General features: G+C 35.4%; 1 protein-coding gene across 1 annotated transcript in view; it reads left to right on the top strand.

Moving 5' to 3' along the window:
* Positions 1–15505, top strand: part of LOC111506603 (putative helicase mov-10-B.1) — a 64450-nt gene that overhangs the window by 26578 nt on the left and 22367 nt on the right. Inside the window, exons 8-10 of the mRNA XM_074182516.1 lie at positions 2041–2208; positions 5293–5434; positions 12177–12445. Coding sequence (XP_074038617.1) covers positions 2041–2208; positions 5293–5434; positions 12177–12445 — 579 coding nt within the window. The remainder of the gene's footprint in view (positions 1–2040; positions 2209–5292; positions 5435–12176; positions 12446–15505) is intronic.

Below are 15505 nucleotides of genomic sequence, written 5' to 3'. Positions count from 1 at the left end.
CATCTGAACTCTTCTGCCTCGGTCTGGTCAATAAGGGAATTGGTGAATTCCACTGCAGTAATTATCTCCAAAGTGGGCACAGATGTTGGCGTAATGGCGAAATTTAGGACTTTTCTCAACAAGGATTCCTCTATTCCCGTGAGCGGGCGGGAACTCATGTTGATGACTTTGGCGGCTTCATAGTTGTCCTGTTTTCGGTCTGTATTTGGGCATTGTTTCCTCACTAACTTCCCCCACTTTCTGTTGTGGGTATTCTCCATGCGGATCTTCAAGCACGTGCTTTCAATCTTGGCAAAGATTGGTCCATGCTCATCTTCCAATGTCTCTCTTCTTCCTTTTTCTTTCTTTATTTTTATTTATCCAATTGTTCTTTTTTTACTTGTATTTTATTTCACTATTATTTCATTTCAGGTTTATTTTGGTTAATATAATTGTTATTTTCAGCTATTCATTTTCAATTCTGCTTTTTTAGTTGTTTCAGGGATTTCAAATCATTTTATATAGTAGACAATGGAAGTTCGAACTAGTGAAACTCAGTCTTAGTCATCAGAATACACTTCTGAGGACAGAGCCTTGTTTGTAAGGGTCGATGATGACAATTCGCTCATTTCAGTCAGAAATGGAAACTTACCATTGAAATTGTAGTACGCCTTCTTCCTTGTTCCTAATTCAGAAACGAGTCTGTCAGTGATGACGAGAAATGTATCAACCCTAAAAGTATCACTCGCTGAATGTGCAATGACATACGACAGAGGAAAGTCATTCGCAACATTTGTTGCAGACTTCTATCTGTAAACAGAAAACCGTCATGCCAAAATCTTTTCGATTTCCATGATGTAGCAAAAAAAATCGGTCCCCAAATTTGCCGCCCCAGATATCTGCCACCCTAAGCTCAACCCTTCTCAGTCTGCAACTAATCGATTGAATAAGCAATATTAGTTTTCATAACATCTAATATTTTCCAGTTTTTCGTTTTTGTTTTCGAATTAGTATATCAAATGCAACACGTGTACCCAGTAATTATCAGAAATTCCGCCTGTCTATCTGCTTCGAAACCAATTATTTCTGTAACAGAAGCGTTCGTGTGAATTTAGACGGCATAATTACTTCAAAGTTAATATTAGGATTATCATAAACAGACTTTCACATCGACGATTTCATCAGAGAACTGCATCCACTCCATTTGATGTTGTTTGACGTTGATTTAGTATATTTCACAAGGAACGAGGAATTGAGTTTATTTTCCAACTTGGGATTATGTAGAATGGCTGTGAAAGAATACCTGAATGAGACAGCAATTTTCTTTCTAGGGCATTTATTTTCTGAATTACACTCAAAAATATGCAGCAGAATAATATTTGTTTATTCAGCTAATGCATGAAACGAAAAGAGAAAGTAGTTCTACAAAACAATTCATTGATGATATTATTTCGTCTGTCGCACATTAAAAAAAAAATCGGTAATGAAAATAGTGAATACAACTTTTGTATTGGAAACTAGAGATTGAAATCATCATCATTCATCAAGATAGATATCCAAACCAAATATCAACGTTAGATTATCTTCGAACAATTAATTGAAACGCACATAATCATTATTGCAATTATTGCAATCAATTAGATGTTAGTCGCTTACAGTTCAAACACAAAACATTATTTCATTTGAAGTGACACAAACTAAATGTTTCTTGAACGTATGACGAGTCATTATGAAATGAATTAATGAAATTATGGTACCTCAATCACTGATTCAGACGTTAATAATATCTGAAATTTTCAATTATTGAAAACTGTAATAACGAAATATCTGGGATATCTTTGATTCTACAGTCTATTTTCTTCGAAATAAGGTGTTCAACTTCCAATTCTATTTGGATATCAACCGTTGATGTATATCAGGAATATCTGTCATATTTCTACAACCACTGATCCCTGTATAAATAATCTAACAGCACTCTATAATTTTTCATTTCCATTGACATGTATCTTCAACGAGATTTTGTAGCTTTCGGTAACTACTAATTGAAACTTCTTCTTGCAGGTTTTCCCAATCCTTCATTGATAATAAGAAGTACTTCATTGAATTCGGTTTTAACAGACGTTCAATACGAGTGGAAAAACAAGCAGTTCACCTCGCAAAGGAACACGGAATCATTCCATATTTTTATCCAACACATCCAGAATCTAACCAGTCGGATTATTCACACGAGTAAGAAACATGGACGTTATGATGTCACCATTTTATTAATAACTTGATTTATTTTCAGTATTGCTTTTTATTACATTGTTGGAGAATTTTTGAGCTTCCACAATATGATGTGGATTGCCATCATGTATCGATCAGTTTCATTCAATGTTTAACAAAAAGTGTTAAGGATTTTATACAAGATGTCCTACAAAGTTGGTTGGACAAACGTTTTCTATTTTGGGATACTAGAATAATTTCTTTCCAGAACGAGAATATCAGAAACTGTTTTTGAATTATTCGCCAAAAACTAAAATTGTTGAAATTATTTTTTGGGCTCTACCGCCTCCATTTTGAATGATATAAAAGGAGGCAGAGGAACTTTCAATACTGTCTCATATTTTTCATGATCTGATATGAACCAACTCGTAATATGACTTTTCGTTCACTAGATTTCATCATCAACTTTATTTTTTGAATATGGACTTCTAGTTGTTTAATCGATATTTGTAGCCACTGTAATAACAAATTCAGCTATGTATTTCACAATGGATATGATTTCTGACGTTATTCATTAAAAACAAGGTATTCGGCTCAACTTTTGTCAATATTGACGAATTTAAAAAACAATAAGAAGGGGTTGCATGGCTATAACTCTACAAGTCCTGGAAAATTGTGATAAAAATATTGTTTTAGAAACGACGTACGCTAATTTGAAAATTTAATGAGATATCGTGAACGACAAAGATGGTTAGGACTATTTTGACATTATATTTTTTCTGTTTGTTAATTACTCAGTATATTACATATCCTTTTGATATGTGGAATTTATATACAGCTTTGAGTTCTAGACCGGAAACATATATATGTACCTACTTTATTGAGATAGCTCAGAAAATAATTCATTGTAATACATAGCTGAATTTTCATTAGAGTGGCCACAAAAATCGATGAAAACAACTAGAGGTTCCTATTCGAAAAATAAAATTGATGATGAAATCTAATGAACAAAGCGTCGCATTGCAAATTGATTGAAACAAATATGAAACAGCATTGAAAGTTTCTCTGCCTTAATCTCAATTCATTCGAATTTGAGGTGGTAGAGCCAAAAAACGAAACTCAGCAACTCTATTTTTGGCAAATTATTCAGAAACAACTACTGATGTTCTCGATCTGAGAAAATATTATTCCAGTTTCCCAAAGTAGCAAACTCCTGTCCAATTTAACCATCCTTGTAGGACTTGTACGTACTTGTAGGTCTTGTACGTCCTTGTAGGTCTTACCAATAGTGGCACCAGCTGAAAAAATGTCCTGTGTATACTTATCTTAACGCTTCGGAGACCAAAAAGTTACTCATTCTTCAGAATTAGAACACCAACTATACCTTACAATTTTCTATTACTGAATTCATCTTTTTTTCAAACTTCTTCGACAGATATCGATGGAGATTTGGAAATAATAGTTAGCAGAACAATCTGAAAAACAATTGCAATAAGTTTTTCCAAACTGTAGAAGTTTGAAAATAGCACGATTAACCTCCAATTGGAACAGGCATATTCATATGATGGAGTTGGCTGATACTTGATTAAAACTGTAAAACTATTTAGTGAAAATCTTACAATGAAGTGTTTTTTGAATACGACTGGCATATTCATGAGAGATATTCGTTTTTGGGAAAAGAAAGGTTTTAGTTTTCTACTTCTCCATATTCATTGAAAAAATGTGGCATACTTCCGAAGGGAGGAGGAAAAATGTGTACACCATGCACAGAAGTTTATTTGAGGCACCAACTGGAAGTAGTTGTTTCAAAAGTACTTTTCCTTTCGTGTAGCTCAATGTTCATATGAAAATGATTGTTTCGGAAGGACATGTTTTTCAGATGGCATTCAAAACTTCTTTACCTGAGCTACACAACTTTGTATATAATTCATCATGAACGTAATGGTTTTTTTTCTATGGAAGTTTCTCACATTTTTTTGTATAAAAATGAAGAAGTAGGAAGCCAAACATTTCTTTCTCAGGACACGACGATCATAATATGACCAATGAGAAAGTTAATGACAAAATTATCGACAAAAATATGTAATATGAAATACATATCTCTAAACAAACATTTTGGCTGAAAAGTTGGAAGGCTGACATAAAAAAAGTCATTCGATGAAATTTGATTTTGTTATTCGATATAGTTACTCGATAACGTTTCTATAGTATGAATTGTCTTTAGCTTTAAAATTATCCCCACTATCAACGATTTTCTCTTCATTGGCGCGAGATTTTTCCAGCGAGCGTTCTCTTGAGATTCGAGAACAGAAAAAAGTCGCTGTGGGCCAGATCTGAAGAATACGGTGGATGTAGTCCAAGTGCAATTCATCTTTTCTATTGATTTGTGACACGGTGCCTTGTCTTGATGGGACACCTCTTTCGTTTTCTTCGAATAGGTCAATTTTCCGTGATTTCTCCCTTCAAACGCTTCAGTGACGCTATGTAATAGTCGCTGTTGATGATTTTTTCTTTCCTTGCCGACTGCTGCGTCTTTGCACACTTTAGAGTCGGTTTACCATATGCAGTCCACTCAGATGACGATCGTTTTAATTCTGGTGTGAAACGATGGATATATCGATGTATAAATTCGGGTTTTTTATGGTGGAACAGCTTCAAACACTACTCAAAATCATCAACTCGATATTGTTTGAATGCTTCAACAACACATATAATTCGTTCCCATCAATTTTCTTCAAACTAACAAACGTTGCTTTCCTCAAAATGTTCTATCTCACAAACCAATAGTCCGACAGCTGTGAAATTTATACACGAGTCATTTAAAGCTCAGGGATAACTGAAAATCATGTGAATTTGATATTAGTATTACCATCTGTGTGAAAGTCTACAAACTTTTCAGCCCACTTAATATTACAAAAATCTATGGCAAACTCCATTGACAACCCTTCAAGAGAGTTGTATTATTGATGTGAACTAGAAGGTTGCCCAGTCTCCCCATGTATGAAGTTCTCCGTTAAAATTTCTATCATTTCAGAATATGGAGGGTAAAAAAGATCAATGAATAACTCTGGTTTCCTTCCAGAAAATGATTTCAAATTATTATTTCAGTATTGTGTTCTTCAATCGAGATTTGAATGAAGAACAAAAGGCAGCAGTGCGGAATATTCTGGCCCCCAAATCCGTGCCGTATATAATTTTTGGACCCCCAGGAACCGGAAAAACTGTAACAGTTGTTGAAAGTGTCCTTCAGGTTAGTTTCAGAATATAAATTCAGAAAATTCAGGCAGAGTAATGATAAAAATTCAAGTATGTGCTGCCATTTCATCGTTTCATCACATGTGTTAACGTAGCACTACAGCTATCCCCTATTTACGAAGTTATACAGGGTGTAACTGAATAAGTGTAAAACATTCAAGGAGGTGATTCCTCATCGCAAAAAAGATAGGATCATTCATATAAAGAAACTTCATTTTAAGAAATGTACCCACTTAAAGGCGGTACATAAAATTTGTATAAAATTTTTTTTCACAAGCACTGAAAAAGTTACAATATTGAAATTATTCTGACGTTTTGTACTACCAAAAAGACACTTAGCCAATGATTTATTTGGTTTACCCCATGATTGTAAGGGGTGGAAAACGCAACCCCTAAAATTTATTTCCAATTTAACTTTCTGTCTTATTATTTGTTTACCAATTAAAAAAATCATTTCCGATAGCTTGTTTCATTCTGAACAAAAAATATCTCCTGGGTTTTTTGCCCAAAATAAACCAGTTCGCAGCAAAAAATTATTTTACGAACAACAACAGAGATACATCATCATAAATGCGAACTGGATTTATTATTTTGTAGTTAGTACCTGCAGTAAACGATTAAAGGGTAATAAACAAATTTAATTTATCAATGACAAAACACACAACATGTATCAGACATTACGCATGCGTCTAGACGTCGGCGCATTGAGCCACGTATTCGCTCAAATATTCCTGGAGTCTCTCTGATTACCCTGCACGCATCGATGATGCGGTTTCTTAAGTCCTCTACATCGTGAACAGACGTACGATATACCAAATGCTGCAAATGGCCCCAAATAGAGAAATCGAGAGGATTGAGATCCGGGGATCGAGCGGGCCAGTTCTGTGGTCATCCTCGACCTTTCCACTGATTTGTATATGTTTCAGTTGAATGCTGACGTGCTACTTGACTAAAATGGGTGGGAGCCCCATCATGCATAAAAAAACATATCCCTTCTCACGCCCAAAGGAATTTCCTCCAGCAGTACTGGATGCACTTTTCTCAAAAATTGAACGTATGCCTCACCATTCAATCAAGAAGGTAGAAAATGAGGCCCAATTAAATCATCCCCAATAACTCCGAGCCACACGTTGAGAAAAAACTGTTCTTGATGGTTAGTTTCGACAATAGCGTGAGGGTTTTGATTAGCCCATATGTGGTAATTATGAAAATTAAAAATCTTGTCCCGAGAAAAACTACATTAGTCTGTGAATTCTATCGTCTTCAGAAAGTCACAATTTCTTCTAATCATTTCCAGCATCCGATTGCAAAATTCAAGACGGTTCGGAAAGTCTCGTGGTAACAGTGCCTGTACTCGTTGCAGATGGTAAGGGTATAAGAGTTGTTCCTTTAAAAATAGAAATACCGTCATATGATCAACATTTAGCTGGAAAGCAATCTTTCTAGTACTGGTAGAAGGTTGTTCTTCAATCAAATTGAGTACTACTTCCTCAAGCTGTGGTGTTTGTACTTCTCGATGGCGACCACAATCCTGCCTTCTTTTGTCGAATGAACCATATTCTCTTAATCGTTGATGAAGTCGAGCAGATATTCTATGTGAAGGATGCTGCCGTTGAGGATACATTTCAGAAGCTTCTAACCCATTCCCCTGCGACAGACCGTAAACGTAATGCATATCAGCCATTTCCTCATTTGTGTATGCCATTTTGATAACAATAAGATAAGAACAGAACAACAGCACACAATTAGTATTAATTCAATTTCGAAAATTCACAAGCTGACAGCGTCATACCAATTCAATTGTCACTATCGCTAATAGTGACCTAGTAGATATATTAGTTTCATATTTTCGAATTTATGACGATGTTTCACTGTAGTTGTTCGTAAAATAATTTTTTGCTGTGAACTGGTTTATTTTGGGCAGAAAACCCAAGGAGACATTTTTTGTTTAGAATGAAACAGGCTATCGAAAATGAATTTTTAAATGGTGAACAAATGATAAGACAGAAAGTTACATTGGAAATGAATTTTAGGGGTTGCGTTTTCCACCCCTTACAACCATGGGGTAACCCAAATAAATTACTGGCTAAGTGTCTTTTTGGTAGTACAAAACGTCAGGTTAATTTCAATATTGTAACTTTTTTAGTGCTTGTGAAAAAAATTGTTATACAAATTTTATGTACCCCCTTTAAGGGGCTGTATCTTAACAAGGGATGCTCCAATGAAATTTCTTTGTATGGAAGATCCTTTTTTTTTCGATGAGGAATCTGCTACTTGAATGTTTTACACTTGTTTAGTTACACCCTGTATATCATAAATAAACTTCCAACATTCTTTTTTTATTACATTCTATGATCTGTTGTTACTTCCCAAGTCATACTGCAATATCTGTGGGATTTGAAAAATGTGTTCTGGAAGTTTGAATGAAACCATTCATATTCCTATGACTTGATTGGTTATGATTTTGGAAGCAAACTATTTATAACCTCTAGACGGTTTTAGCTCTTTGTCAATGCCATAGATGGCAACATTGAAATATTTGTAAATGTTAACTTATATTTGGGCAATTGATTCCAATTTGTGGTGTTACCTCGTACAACTGATTATACCTATAGTGCGTTGAAAAAGCGCTGCCTGGTGGAACACGAAGACTCAATTTTTGAACTATGATTCGATATAATCGTCTTTCAATATTGCGATTGATTTTTTGACGGCTTGGCTCTGCAAGTGATTCCCACAGGCAACTTTATTTATCTTGGATAAGCAAGGCTGGCTTATATATTTCAATTCAGAAACCTTTTGATATGGAGACTATATTGTGAAAAAATTGTTTTTGATGAATGTAATGATACTTCAGTTGGTCATTCATTTGGAGCAGACATGCCTTCAAGGAAGCATTTCTTGAAAACGATAGCAGGTTGATCAGTTTTGAGAAGATTTGTCAATAAGGACTTGGCTATAGAGTTTCACGTAGAAAATATTTTCTAAATAAAAACCCATAACTTCAAGAGTATTATGAGTAATATATGCGTGAAATCACCAGGAATTGTTCAAGACATTTCTCTATTCTATATGAAAATCAAACTCTTTCTGGCGAAATAGGAAATTCGAAAAAAAAATGGTATTCAAATCTGTCCTGGAGAATTCAGGTTCTTTCAAAAGTATTGGCACGCACAAATGGAGCGTGGGATGGCGAAAAAACTATGCGCCAGCTCCCATGTGGTTTTTGATTATTTCAAACGTATTGGGAAGATGAAAAAGTTCGAAAAGTTGGTGGTTAATCAGCTGTCGCCCCCATACGAACAACAACTCTAAGAAGTTGAGAAACTTGTGCGAGCTAAGAACTAACGAGGTCTTACCTTTTAACGTGTGATTCCTAACACGATTGCGCAAACATCCCAGCTTCAACCAGATAAATTCTCTCAAGAAAAATATCTGGTCGAGGCGGGAATTGAACCCACGGCCTTCCAATCGTGAGTCGGGCGCACTACCCCCGCGGCCAATTCCTGATCATCACGTGTGATGAAAAGTGGATCCTCTACGACAACAGGGAACCCTGGCACTTCCCAGAAATGAAAACCCACCAAAAAATATCATGGCTACTGTATGGTGGTCAGCGGCTGGTGTGATTCACTATAACTTTCTGCAACCGGACCGAAGCACCATAGCAGAGTCCTATGGAGCCGGTACTGGTCAACAACAACGTCAGTCCGCACGTTTCACAAACCAAACGGATTGAGCTCCGTAGTTCTGCATCACCCATCATATTCCCCAGATCTCTCACCAATCGACTATGAGTTTTCCAAACACTTCAATAACTTTTCCACTGGTAGAATTTTTACCAAACAAGACCAAGCAAAAACGGCCTCCGTCGACGTTATCGAATCCCGAGCTTCCATTTTTTATGCCGACGCAATGAATTGACTTGTGTATTGTTGGCAAAAGTGTACTTGCTGATTCAAATGGCGTAAATTTCGATTAGGTTTTCACTGAGATATTACGGTCCAAAGTAGACTCATAGAAACGGAGAAAACTCTTGAAACAACTCAATATAACCGAGTACATCGGTCGGTCAGTAACCAAGCGATTCGACGTGGGTGCTTTGTTCACTCACTCGAATTGACTGCCGGGTTGGTCGGTGGTTCAAGCCCTAGTCTGAACGATCGATCTTCACTTGCTGTCGTCCAACCCGTGTTAGGAATCACACGTTGAAAGGTAAGGCCTCGTTAATCCTTAGCTTGCACAAGTTTTGACTTCTGAGGGTTGTCGTTCGTAGGGGTGCGACAGCTGGTTAACGAAAAATCAGATTTTAAACAGCTTTTTAAACATCACAAGTTTTATTTTGCATTTTCTACTTAGTTTGTTTCCTCTAGACCTTATCAATGAATTATAGTCCGTTCATAATTTGTTGATAGCTCACTGCAAGTTTGACCCTCATTAGAGAACTGAAATACAGAGAGGACAGCTAATATGATATAATAACACCAAACCAAACTAAAACTGGCAGTTGTTTAAGATGTTTTCGACTAACCCACCTTGTATCTGAAGAAATACAATACAGCTATAAAACTTTTAATTCGATTATGTAGGTATTTTGAGTGGAAATGAGTGACCAGTGTCGTAGAGTATATGATTAAAACATTAGTTACTTCAAATAAATAAATATATTAATATTCTTAAACTGTAGGTACTGTAAACTGTATTTTTGTTTTAAAAAAATTTCTTTATTTTATTCAAAAATAATAAGTTACTTGCAATTTGTAAAAGATACATTCATTTGATTAATACCTATTTTTAAATTATATAAACTACGATTACTTACAAAACTATTCAAATTCAAAATAAACAGGATCATCTTCGGAATCCGAGTCGTCTTGCAGGTTAATAATTAGCGGTTGTGTCTCTACAGTCGCATCAATTATATTGTCAAGATCCCACATTTTTTGTTCTTCTTCTATTGCATGTCTTACTGCATCTCGCCAATTTTGTTCTGTAATATGTTTTAAAGACTCATATAACAATTCACGTACAGCTTGTATTTTATATGACGTATTTTTTCTAGCCACATAGCTTTTCATTTGTGCCCAAATGAGTTCAATTGGATTCAATTCGCAGTGGTAGGGTGGAAGTCTAAGGACTGTGATGTTTCATCTTTCCGCCATTTTGTCAACTACGTATTTCTTGAACTTAGATTTGTGTTGCCGGGCAATTTTTAAAAGTTCTGCTTTAACCATTCCATCTTCGTAAGGCAGGGACTTATTCCGCAGCCAGTCAATGATATCCTGTTTTTTCCACGCAGTCGTTGGAAGTCTTTCAACTAGTCGTGAATGATAAGGTGCATTATCTAATACTATAATTGAGTTTGGTGGTATATGTTCAATCATCTGCTCAAAATACTCTTCGAAAACATCAGCTGTCATCTCCTCGTGATAGTCTCTTGTGCTTTTGGATTCAAATTCCAACAAACCATGCTTAGCAAATCCTTTTTCACTGCCAATGTGAGAAACTATTAATCTACTGCCTTTACCAGAGGGTGGGGAAATACCATTAGACCAACCTTCCATAAAGGCTTGCCTGGAGCTTGATATATTTTTATCTGTCCAAATTTTTGTGAGAGTATGACCTGCGTTTACCCACGTTTCGTCCTGATAGTAAATTGGCCTTCCTTCAGACCGAAATTTTCGTATAGATCTTAAATACTTTCTTCCCCAACATATTATCTCTTCCCGGTCAATCAAAAGTGATTTTCGGTCTGATTTCTCCCACCGGAAATTAAATTCTTTTAAAACTTGCCACAATTTGGTTCGTCCGACATGAGGCAAATCCGGGTCGTCTCTAACTTCTTGTAAAATTTTGTTTTAGTTGGGTATTTCTTTTTTGTAAAAAAAATCGTGAATTTTCCTTCGAATACCATTTTTGGCAAATTCATCAATTTCAATAGGTTTTCTCCCCCTCTTTAAGTATTCGTTTGTATTTGGGTTAGCTATACCTTTTTTTTTCTTTCTGATAGGAACCTATATATTGTTGACTCCCCTACGCCCGTCATGTTGGCACAACTCTTGATTATGTTCTGAACAGTGTTTGTGGGATTCTGAGAAACCAGAGCATCGTGAACGTTCAAAACAATAGTCTTCTCTCTTGGTGAATAGACAGACTTACTGACTGTACGCAACAGTACCGGTGTAAAACTTGATGATGTTGATGATGATGATGACGAAGCCATCGCAAGCAATCAAACAAAACAAGCAGGAACGAAAGGTACGTATATGTTTGTAGGAATATGAAAAAAAGTTACTCACGCACTGCACAAAATTCGCAAAATAAATATTAGAGACGTTAATTACTGCCGTAGACGCCGAAACACCAACGAGCCGTAAATTAAATGCGATTAAAAAATGTACTAAACCAAAAATTATTTTCGTTCGTAACAACTTCACCCTTTCAAGGCAAGTTTCGAATATAAACTGAAGCTTTATATTTAATGAATAAACACCTCAGGAACCTCCGCCTATGATTTTACGAGTTTTACGACCGTTTTATGACTTGGGCCCTCATTTTGTGCTATCGACAAATTATGAACGGACTATAGTTGTTTTGGTCACAATTGAATATTCTTACCTACATATGGAAATTCGAAGATCCTATGCACATATATTTGTTCATCAGTCTTTCATATGACTTCTACAATATCATAAATTTGATCTGAATAGGATAAAATATCATTATTATTATTGCAGATTTGGAAAAATGAACCGACCTCCAAAATCATGGTTTGCGCCCCTTCCAATGCAGCAGTCAATGAGGTAGCTGCTCGGTTGGTTGATAAAATACCCCAAATGGACATTTTTCGTCTCCTTGGGAATATTTATGGCCACTCAGCTGACAAGAAAATGGATAAACTCAAACCGATCATCAATGTTCAGGCTGACGGCACATTTTACATGCCGTCTATGGACCAACTACTCAAATACAGGGTGTTAGTGAGCACTATAGTAACAGCAGCAAAGTAAGGAACTATTTTACGATATGACTATACATCAATGGCGATGAAGTGGAGGCGATGATATCTTCCCTCACGTAGACTCCATCTCCAACTAAATTTTTCAATATCAAAGAAAAACGAGGCTCCCAAGAAGTGACTCGTCCTTCTGACTTTCACTGCAGGGCAGCTAGTTGCAAACTACAGCCCAAACACAACTGATTAATGGGAACAATCTAAGACACGCAAAGTTTGGTATTATAGACCTGCTGAGTGGGAAGATCTTCAAGACCATTTCCGAAATTTCCCCTGACTGGATGTTTGTTTCAGGTCTAATGATCCATCAACTTGTGCTTCTGAAGTCACGGAACTTATTCTAACATCCATGGCTGCATATATTCCTTTTTCAATGAAACGAACTTCTGACGGCAAACCTTGGTTCAACAAAAATTGCGAGCAAGCTGCGGCCTCCAAAAATATCGCCCACTGGCAGTGGTAGCAAAAATTCCGGTGCCGAAAACCGTACTAGGTTTGTTAATGCTCGCAACAGCTGCGAACTCAGAATAAATGAAAACAAAGAACTTCACAATCAGAGAATTAGGGATAAACTGCTTGCCAATCTCAACGGGTCTAGATACTTCTGATTGGTAGCTAAAGCTGTTGATCAAAACTATACAGTGTCACCGATAAAGTCCGCATCAAATGGGAAACTTTTTTATTTATCGTTTTATGTGAAATTTGATTTTGGCAGTAGATTTTGCTTAAGAAATGATGTCAAATGGCGTCTACAAAATAGGTCACGTGATTTCCTTAACCTGTCAAAATTGACATTTTAAAAAAGAAACATCGAAAAATGACATTATTCTTCAAAATATTCAAAAATATCAAAGGATAAAAACATTTTCTTTTGTAATTTTATACCCACGCACCAAGTTTCAAACCCATAATGAGTATTTTATATTTTCACTATTTTTCCGCATTCCTGCTTTTTCTACTTATCAAAATTTAAGCACACCTGTACTCATTTATTTCAACTAAACTCGTCACCGAATTCCTTTTTTTGTAATATAATAATATTTTGAGAGCCTCTTTGATGTTAAAAACAAATTTTGAAAAATAAAAGTTGTCAAACTTGATGCAAAGTTCATCTAGTTTCAACGTGGCTTTCCAAACTATACAGTACTTGAGTTTTTTAATGAGCAAATGGCCTCACAATATGAATTAGAACAAAACGGAACATTAGGAAACAATATCTTAGAGTGTTTATTGTTTTTTTAACAAAAAATACAGTGGAATTTAATCTTAATTAAAAGGAACTGAAAATAAACATGTACCTATACCTAATAGCAAAAAAACACGAAAAAAAGACCAAAAAAACCCCACAAAAAAAATCTAGTGGGGTTAAATCTGGCGACCTAGGCGGCCATATTTGCTCCATATTTCGCCCAATAACTTTGCCCCTAAACATTTCTAATAGTTTCTCTTTGACTTGTCTTGAACTATGAATAGAAGCCCCGTCACATTGATACCACAGACTGTGTCTTATTTCAACCGGCATATTGTCTACTATATCACTGATCTCAGTATTTAGAAATTGCAAATAATCCTGAGAAGTTGAATTGTGTCTAAAAGAAAATGGTCCCATTACCTGATTATTTAAAACACCGCACCACACATTTGTTTTAAATGAATATTGGTCCCGACATTCTATCACAAAATGAGGATTTTCCTGAGCCCACCACCTACAATTCTGGGAACTGACTACGCCGTTCGATGTGAAGGTAGCTTCGTCGGTCCATAGGATTTTGTAAGGAGATTTTCTGTTTAATTCTACTTCTCCTTGGTACCAGAAAGAGAAATCTAGTCGAACATCAAAATCTCTTTCCTTTAAGGTATTTATAAATTTGGGTTTGTAGGGTTTGAATTCATTTTTATTAAAATTGCTCTTACGCTTTCTCTTTTAACGCCAGTTCTATCTACAATATTGGTAATACTTGATTTTCCCTGTTCGATAACATCCAGGTAGACAGCCAACTGAACCTCATCATTATTGCGTGATGGACTATGACGTTTTTTAAAAGTATTTTCAACTGAACCAATCAGTTTAAATTTTTTTAAAATCCTACTTACAGTGGATTGCTGTACATGTCTACCAGGATGTCTTGCGTTAAAAATATCAGCCACTTGTCGATGCAATGTGTTTTCACCACAAATTAGCACAATTTCAATTTTTTCTTGTAAAGATAACATATTATTTTAATTTTCTTACATTACATTGAACTAACGGGCATTAATTTATTCAGTGACAGTGACGTTTTCTAAAACACATTATGTAGTTTCATATTTTTTCACAGCCTACCCAGTTTTTTTAAATTAGTGTTGTTAGCGGAGTAGGTAAATGTAAATACTATGAGTTTTTTTATTTTATTGAATGGGCTTCAAGAATCACGAAATGATATTTCCTAATGTTCCGTTTTGTTCTAATTCATATTGTGAGGCCATTTGCTCATTAAAAAACTCAAGTACTGTATAGTTTTGAAAGCCCCGTTGAAACTAGATGAACTTTGCATCAAGTTTGACAACTTTTATTTTTCAAAATTTGTTTTTAACATCAAAGAGGCTCTTAAAATATTATTATATTACAAAAAAAGAAATTCGGTGACGAGTTTAGTTAAAATAAATGATTTAGTACAGGTGTGCTTAAATTTTGATAAGTAGAAAAAGCAGGAGTGCGGAAAAATAGTGAAAATATAAAATACTCATTATGGGTTTGAAACTTGGTGTGTGGGTATAAAATTATAAAAGAAAATGTTTTTATCCGTTGATATTTTTGGATATTTTGAAGAATAATGTCATTTTTCGATGTTTCTTTTTTTAAATGTCAATTTTGACAGGTTCAGGAAATCACGTGACCTATTTTGTAGACGCCATTTGACATCATTTCACATAAAACGATAAATAAAAAAGTTTCCCATTTGATGCGGACTTTATCGGTGACACTGTATAAAACCCATCGCTAACTCAACAGATGGTTCAATTACAATAGCAGCCATAGAAAAAGCGAATGTACTAGCTGAACAATTTGCG

The sequence above is a fragment of the Leptinotarsa decemlineata genome, unplaced genomic scaffold, assembly GCF_025532065.1.
Source record: "Leptinotarsa decemlineata unplaced genomic scaffold, Ldec_3_MD MMD2_tig00026328_RagTag_RagTag, whole genome shotgun sequence".
In the NCBI taxonomy this organism is placed as follows: domain Eukaryota; kingdom Metazoa; phylum Arthropoda; class Insecta; order Coleoptera; family Chrysomelidae; genus Leptinotarsa; species Leptinotarsa decemlineata.
This window is presented reverse-complemented; position numbering and strand designations above follow the sequence as displayed.